Genomic DNA, 8,712 nt, shown 5'->3' with positions numbered 1-8,712 from the left:
AGGTCTTGTAATTATGAGATTGGACATGTAAGGTAGGCGGGTAAATTCGAGTTGTCAAATTAATTTCGGGGTTTTTTCTTTTTTCTTTTCTTTTCTTTTCTTGTTTTCTATCTTTCTTTTTTTTTTGTCTCTATCTTTTTACATACTCAAAACTGTGCTCGTGTGTGCGTGTGGATGGGGAATGCGGTATGTGTATGAATGTATATGTGTGTGTGTGTGTGTCTGCGCGCGCGTGTTTGTGTGTATGTGTGTGTGTGTATGTAAACCCATACTCAGTCCACACGTGATTTCTCATGTTGACATAGCAATAACATCTTTTTAAAAGGCTTGTAGTATCAGTAATAATTTTTCTTAGCTTAAATATGGTTTGAAAAGAAATCCATAAATTGGATCCAATGTCCCTCATACTAGAAGCAGAGATAGACCTCAGTCATGCTATATATAAAGAGACATATTTGTCTCATGACTTGTGGACAATGTTTTTGCATAAGTAGTAGTTCTTTGTGACCCTAAGCTCTTTGTTTGTAATTTATGCGGAAATGTGTTTTGATGGGGATCGACCATAGGTAAATATTTCTAATTCTCATCCGCTTTTCTTTCCTTTTTCCTTCTCTCTCTCTCTCTTTTTCTTTTTTTTTTTTTAATAATAATTGATGGGCAAGTGAAGGTGACCGAAACATTCAGCTATTTACGTACTTGTGCAGCGTCCCTTAGGCTGTGAACATGTTACACAATGAAATGTTCGTATTCACGCTGAGACGAATTTCATTTCAGTGTGTCACCGAATACTAATGAGCCTTAATTAAATCTTCCCCTCTGCCCCCCCTCATAAAAAGAATATATAATGATTATGATAATGATATAAATGCACGTTCTTGTATCTATGCGGAGTTTTCACCAGTACAAAGATTATATGTTTAGTATACTTGAAGTCCATCTAATTAGTAATAATGGTTTTTGGTTCCCAGAATAATAGGAATGTCATTGGTTGTGCATTTTTCCAGATGTTTTTTGCTTTGTTGTTGTTGTATAAAGTGTCTTTGAACTTGTCTCGCAATTGGCATGATAGATATACTTTGTGTATATTACTTATAATGATTTATGACAAGGTATTGTGTATAATCTTTACTTCCTGCGCATATTATGTATCGCTACCTGTATTTTTTTCACCAACGTAATTAGATATAAATATTATACGAAGTGATTTTGCGCACATATTCATATAACCACTGAGAAAGGTATATATATTTCCGTAATTGGATCCCGTCCCTGAAATACAACTGTACATAAATACAAATGTATATTTTGTAATCACTAAACTTCTGTGAGGGTGTGTGTATATGGGTGGGGGGGGGCGAGTGCGTGAGCTCGAGAGAGAATATCAGTTTGGTTCTTTTAGTTTTATGATGTATATAGAAAATAAAACCATGATAGCTAAATAAGCGGATGTATTTACAATCATTGCGATAGTGTCAATGCATATCTTCATATACATCAACCATACCTGCTGTCTGTGACATTTAGTTTAGAATCCCATCAATTAATCACGTTTTCTTTGAAGACGGGAGATTGACCACCACAGTGACATCGGAACGCAAGCGACCCAAACAACGTTTGCAATCATCGTAGCAAGATTTTTTTTTTCGTCTGGAAGTATATATTTTACACCATAATGGAGTCTGGAGTAAGTTACTTCATTGTATTAGCCTAATGATTTTGGATTATAGGCTGCTAGTAGAAATTATTTCATATGTCTTAATGGAATACTTGGTCTGGTAAACCTAAATGCGATAACAGCAAAAATCATTGAAAATTGAAATTTGATTATCTCATCTTTCTCTGTTCTGTGTAAGACCATTTCATTCCTGCTGTAAGTTGTGGGTTTTTGTTGCCGAGACAGTGGGAAGCCCCCCTATACCCCCCTTTATGTTATTATCGCTCATACCAATTTGTAGAACTCTGATATTAAGAACACTGGCTGTGTGAAGGTGTTGTGAACTTTGTGGTAAATATGGGGTCACAGCGGCTGTACCTGTGTTGTTTGTGTCTCTATAGCTTAAGCTCTAAAAGATGTCCATTTTCCTTTATCTCTTTGTGTCGCTCTCAGTAACATTAACCATGATGTGGTTGAAGTTGAACAGGATAAAGGCATCTGAATGCTCTTTGTGGCCTGATTGTATATGGTAGAATTATATTGGCATTTGCCAGAGTACCAAGAGATATCAAGCCTTTACAAAAATGTGATTTAAACATTTATGATAATTACTGTAGGGTATTTTTCTTGCACGGGGAATATTACATTTTTCCATGCGCGGAAAATATAATTTTGTTTACATTTGCACAGACGGGTGATGAAACAGGTGTGTGGAAAGGTAAAAAAAAATTTTATGTGTGAAATCTGATTTAAAAAAGAATTAATACGCTTAGAAAGTTACCCGAGAGCTACATTTGCTTGGATAGAATTTGACCAAATATTTTTTGTGCGGGGAACGTGTTTCCCACGCTGACCAAACCACAGTCTGGACTTAAGGGATCTGTAGTGACCCAGAATACACACATATTCATAACTGGCCTCACACCAATCAGCCCAACTTCCACACCATTCAAGGTTTAGTTAACCCATTGTTTCTGGATGCCTTACCGCACACATGACGACCAAATTCCAGGCATTAGGTCTCCTTGAGTGGTGGATGTGTGGTTTGTAGGCCAATTATACACTCACACTCACACACTATTGAGACTTCATGCCTCCTCTTTGTAATCTTGGAATCCATATTTGCTTTTTAGCCAATCCCTCGGCATAATTGATGATTGGCAAATTTCACCCTCAAGAATTTCCCTTGACAAGAAGTTCCCTTCACCTGCCAAATTTTTTTCCATAACAAGATGTTCTCATCACCCCACCCTCGGCCATATTTTTTTCACGACAAGATATTCATGTCACCCTAAACCATATCTTCTGTCAAGAATGTGTTTGTAGATCTCTCAGCTCATCTATTTTCAATACGAAGGACCAGTCAATCAAAACTCTCTCTTGCTAGAATACACTCAGTGACATTTTTTCTGATCATTATGATTCCTTGATGTTGTGCCATTATTTGGTTTGACTAAAGTTTGTAGGCCTTCTAACTCAGATCACTGTAAGTTTCAGTTGGATGTAGATAGAAGACAATGAACATAATCATAAGAAAAATGTCCTGTTTTAAATTTTCTGTGATTGCCTCAAGTGTCATGGTTTCTCTATGAACATATTATTAAGTTAACATACTAACTAGATAGAATTAGATACTCCTATTAATGCATTGCTTATGCCATGTGCTGTTTAGTTATAGCAGTTTTAGTTTATGCTGACCATCTTTCGAGACTGTATTGGCCTCCATACGTAGGGAGGGTATAGAGCATATTGAGGAAATATTAAGATAAAAAATCAGAAAAAGAATGCCATATATAATAAATATTTTATGCTAATGTGTGAAAACATACTCATGTGATATCTATGAGAGTTCAGCCATACATATTCTTTTCACAAAGCCTACAACAGAGAATCAGTGATGAATGCTGGAGACACAAAGATGAGTGTCGTTGCTAACCACCCGCTTGTTGCTCACTGACATGGCCCTTGAGATTAACTAGCACTGTCTTGTAAGAATTCCCTTATCAAGTCCTGTATGAATCACATACTTTGTTGAGTGATGTCCTAAAGATAGATCCAGTGAAACCTCTTCTATGCCACTGTCATTATGTCTCACAGATAAAGGAGCTCTTTGTGGAAACATCAATCTCATCTCCATCCTTTTTTTATTGATTTGTAGTTTCATATTGTATGTAAAATCATGATACCAAATACAGTTGTGTAACAAACACCATCTTGGGAGATCTTTGGAATTTGAACCAATATTTGAAATTAATGTGATTAGAATTAGAGAATATACATATACAGCAGCAACACCGACACCTTCCAAACTCTTTCAGGATAAATAGGTGTCTCAAAAGTAAAATTGGCGTCAGGTATGTCACTCCACGGAACATAGTTCTGAGGGCATTGCATTGGGGTTAATTTTAACAGTTAATTGTCTTTATTTTTACAGAGGAATCATCTGCAGTTTCTTAAGTATACTTCATGTTCTCCCCAAATACTGGAGCCAATATCATTGCTATAGTTAGCCACTGAAGATTTTAACTACCAAAACTTTACACAACCAGATAGTTATATATTTATTATTATTTTTATTATTATTATTACTATTATTATTATTATTTAAGTATGATTTCTTTATAAGATGATAACCATTGCTATTTGAATTTCACAGCTAGTCGGATTACGCGCAGAATTGCAGAAGAAACGTGCGGAGGCAAGTAAATTTGGAGCCGGCCAGAAGGGTATTCCTCGACAAGATGCAGCTAAGCAGAGCAGATCAACAAAATCCTTTAACATCACAAATGCTGGTGTTATTGCCAGGGCTGCTAAGGACAGAGAGCAGATGGAAGAGGAGAAAATTACAGAAGAGAAAGCAAGGTAACTAGTTGTGTAAATGGTCATTTGCTGAGAGCTATATAATTAAAAACTCTCTCACATACAAAATAAGACTAAATTTGCACATCTTAGAATAGTATTATTGCACACACACGCACACACATTAGTTGCAAGACAGTTGATTGTAGACACATAAAATTGTCAAAAAAAAGGCATTTTTCCAAAAGACACCAGATTTTTTAACTCATCATACCTTTTAATTACTTAATTATTACAGCTATATCATGTCTTCTCATAATTCTCAGGTCAATCTTGGAAAAGAAAGCGGCCATGTACGAGAGGCTGCATGGTGGTGTGGAGGCCTTGGAGGATGACGGACTTAACCAAAAATATCTCGTGAACTTTCAGGTAACAAGGAAGACCTTCTTGTTAGACATAGTTGTAAAGTTGTGGCCATTTCAATTCCACTTTATCCACTTATTACTGTTTATGTTTATGTTTACTGTTCATTTGTTTTCATTTTGTTATTATTATGATAATTCTTAATCTTCTTATTATTATTATCATTTTAATTATTACCAGAATTATTTTTAAAATCATGATTGCTTTATAGAAAGAGGTAGTAATGGTGAAAAAAAACTGTTGGCTGGTTGTAGTCATGAATGTTGTGAAATAGTATCACATTTTCACCAAGATTAAGTCAACAGATAGTATGAATATCCATTCTGGAAGCTTATTTCTCAACAAGAGGCTTAAACTTGGCTAGGAAACCACAAAACATGTTTTCACCAATATCCACAATGGTTACGGAATAATCTATTATCCATACCCTAAAAACGTATTACATTGACATGACAATGGTCTATCATCTGCATTTCAGAAAAAGATTATTGATGATGTAATGGAAAGGAAGAATAAAAGAGAAGAACAGGCGGAAAGAGAGAAAGAGAACCCCAAGTCGTACAAAGCATCGAAGAAGGACGATGAATGGTATGCCCTTTTCTAAACCCTTTCCTTTGTTTTCTTTTCTTTCATTCTCTTTTCATTTCTGTGAAGTTGTAAAGGGTGATGTTTGACATATCATACTCGTGTATGTCTGCTACATGGGATGGTAGAGAGCGAGTCATTGTGATTTTCTTTTTCTTTGTCTTTCTTTCTCTGTCTTTGTCTTTCTTTCTTTTTTCTTTGTCTTTCTTTCTCTTTCTTTTTTCTTTTTGTCTTTCTTTTTTCTTTCTTTCTTTTTTCCTTTCTTTCTTTTTTCCTTCTTTCCTTCCTTCCTCCTTTTCGTTCTTCTTTCCTTCCTTCCTTCCTTCCTTTTTTCTTTTTCTTTTCTTCAAGTCATCCTTTTCTTGGCTTTTCTTCCTGTCTCTTACACAATGCAAAAGATGGTAAAAGTTGTCTTATTAGCTGATTGTTCTCTTTCTTTATTATAGCAGTTTGGATCTCGCTTTAATTCCTGTCTCGTGCTCACACTTGGCACTGAGGTTTCCCATCCTTTAGGGTTTAAGGAGTGAAAGTTTTTGTTTTTGTTTTGTTTTTTGTCATACTTCTTATTTGTGTTTTTGTTACGGTAATTGTCTTCGTTTTTTTTTCTTTCTTTTTTCTTTTTTCTTTTCTTTTCTTTTCTTTTTTTTCTTTCCCAATGTCCTGAAAAAGAAAATGTGAGTAACTTTGATAGATTATGATTTAATGATTAAGCATTTGGCTAATTTTATATATCATAAGTATGTCTTTTTTTTTTTCTTTATTCTCTTCAAAGAAAATAATATTAAATGTAAACAAATGTGTTGGAATATAATTTTATAATTGAAATTTCAGTACATCATTAATATATCTTTTTTTCTTTCTCTTTCTAAAGCTCTTTTATGACATGGCATCATCATCATTACTGTTATTTTTATATTTGTCATTTTTCTTTCTCTTTCTAAAGCTCTTTTATGACATGGCATCATCACCCTTGCTCTTATTTTTATATTTTTCATTATATTGTTAACATAAGATTATTTTCTATTAGTAGCAGTGGTATCTGTATTACTACTTTTTTTGTTATAATTGTTATCATTCATTACATCTGTTTTTTTAAATGACAGGGTGGAATATACAGATGTTTTGGGAAGGACTCGCACTTGCATGAGGAAGGACTTGCCGGAGATGGTGGAGAAGGACAAGGAACTTGCCAGGGATACCACATGGGTAAGTTCAGGGCCTAGTCATTCATCTCCCAGTTATTTATCTTCTTCTTTCTTCTTCTTTCTTCTTCTTCTTCTTCTTCTCCTTTTTTTTTTCCTTCATCTCCTCCTCCTCCTCCCTCTTCTCTTTCACTTCATTATCTTTCTTTTTCTCCTCTTTTTCCTCCTCTTCCTACTCCTCCTTTCTCCTCCAGTCATTACAAATGATTCTCGATTCCATGAATTTTTTAAGACTTTTTTTTTTCTTTTTTTTTCCACTCAAAAGGTATAGAATTTAGCCATCACTTCCTTCATTTTTTTTACTATTCTTTTATGAACCTCTCCAGGATGAGACTTCAGAGCCCGATCTCCTATCAGAGGACATGCGAAGAGAGATCCAGCGACAGAAATGGGAAACTGAGGAAGAACTTAATGCCTTTAAGAAGGACATGCACTACCAAGACGTTGCTTTTGATGGTACGTTTGTCTTTTGTGTGTGTGAAAGAGAAAAAGAGAAAGAGAGTGAATAAGCGATTGAATTATTTTTCCCCCTCTCCCTCCCTCTTTCTCCCCCTATTCCTCATCACACTAATACACACCTTCCCATCCCCCCACAGAGGCCAGAGTTCACGGCACAGGCTACCTCAGGTTCTCCAAGGATGAGAAGGAGAGGAAGGAGCAGATGGAACTCCTGCAAGAGCTCCACAAAGAGACGCAGGTGGGGGGGAAAGCCAAGCGGGCAGCCGCAGCCAAGAAGGAGAAGATGCTCCAGGCGAGGCTGGAGAAGGTCCGTCAGAGGAAGAGACTCAAGCTGGGATTGCCTGTCAAAGGTGAGAGACAGTGTGTCGTTTTGTCTGCTTATCTTTTGTTGAATTAATGTTTTGTCTTTGTTGACACAAGCACATGCACATGCACATCCACACGCATACTCACATCACATGCACATGCACACGCACGCACACAACACACACGCAACACATAAGCAACACACACACACACACAGACAGAGGCATAGATGCAGATTTAGTCTACTTTTTTTATTATGTTTTGTCATGCTTTTCACTCCTCGGTATTAGTTATTATTCCCCAATTACTTATTTCAGATCTAGAACAAGCCAAATTGAAGACTCCTCCAGCCTCAGAAGACGAAGAAGAGGATGAGGGCGCCAGTATAGGTCCTCCTGCCCCAGCCAACTTGCAGAAGGAGGAAACGTCACGCGAGGAGCTGAAACGGGCCCAGAAGCGTAAGCACACGAGAGAATGGGACATGGGGAAGGAGGGGGTCAAATCAACCCTTTCGCAAGAAGAGTGGGTCCTGCGACAGAGGGAGCAGCGGAACACCGAGTTTGCACCGCCTACCCTGTATGAGCCGAGTAAACAGCGGAACAGCAAGCAAAATTCAAGACCATCATCTACCAACCCAGAGCGGGGGTTGCGAGACGATAGAGGGACAGATTCGCAGGCTTATAGAGACCCAGCTTTCGGGAATCCAGATTGCGGCGAGCCTTCCACCGGAGAGGAGGAACGAAGAAACGAATTTGCTCCCCCTGCAACGTACGAGTATTATGGCCCCACTTCTTCCAAACGACGAGATAATTACAGGAAGCCTGGATACAAAGCCATGGAAAATACAATCAGTAAAGGCCTTTCAAATCTGCGGAAAATGTGTGACAGTTAATGAATTATTTTTGTATGATAATGAACTCAATGTGTGTGAAGAGTAATTTAAGATTTGCAAATGTAATATTTTTTATTTCATTTTTGTTTTAAAAGCGTACAAAATTTGTAGGGAAGGATGTCATATGAAATGATATCAAATTAGTACAATATTATTATTTGATTTATCTTCAGGGTTATTTGCACTGTGAATTATTTTTGATGGGGATATTATATATTTATGTGGAGAAGTTATTTTCATTTACTAAAGAGCTTTGTAGTTTTATAGAGATTTGCATTACTGTAAAGAGAAAATTAACATACTTGACAACTAAGATTATTCTGTATAGAATTTGTAATCCAATAAATGAACTATTACATAAGTTAGGCTTTATTTACTTGTGTTTATAGACA

The 8,712-nt window shown here is 36.4% G+C and overlaps 1 protein-coding gene across 1 annotated transcript in view; it reads left to right on the top strand.

Annotated features, from left to right (window-relative positions):
* The first annotated feature begins 543 nt into the window (after positions 1 to 543).
* Positions 544 to 8,712, top strand: part of LOC113825780 (coiled-coil domain-containing protein 174) — an 8,851-nt gene continuing 682 nt past the window's right edge. The window contains exons 1-9 of the mRNA XM_027378611.2: positions 544 to 566; positions 1,562 to 1,684; positions 4,311 to 4,516; positions 4,780 to 4,882; positions 5,355 to 5,464; positions 6,565 to 6,667; positions 6,990 to 7,119; positions 7,260 to 7,472; positions 7,746 to 8,712. The exon at positions 7,746 to 8,712 is cut by the window's right edge and continues 682 nt beyond it. Coding sequence (XP_027234412.2) covers positions 1,673 to 1,684; positions 4,311 to 4,516; positions 4,780 to 4,882; positions 5,355 to 5,464; positions 6,565 to 6,667; positions 6,990 to 7,119; positions 7,260 to 7,472; positions 7,746 to 8,320 — 1,452 coding nt within the window. The 5' untranslated portion in view covers positions 544 to 566; positions 1,562 to 1,672 and the 3' untranslated portion in view covers positions 8,321 to 8,712. The remainder of the gene's footprint in view (positions 567 to 1,561; positions 1,685 to 4,310; positions 4,517 to 4,779; positions 4,883 to 5,354; positions 5,465 to 6,564; positions 6,668 to 6,989; positions 7,120 to 7,259; positions 7,473 to 7,745) is intronic.

The sequence above is a fragment of the Penaeus vannamei genome, chromosome 3, assembly GCF_042767895.1.
Source record: "Penaeus vannamei isolate JL-2024 chromosome 3, ASM4276789v1, whole genome shotgun sequence".
Lineage (NCBI taxonomy): Eukaryota > Metazoa > Arthropoda > Malacostraca > Decapoda > Penaeidae > Penaeus > Penaeus vannamei.
Note: the sequence above shows the minus strand (reverse complement) of the source record. Positions and strands in the feature narration are given on the sequence as shown.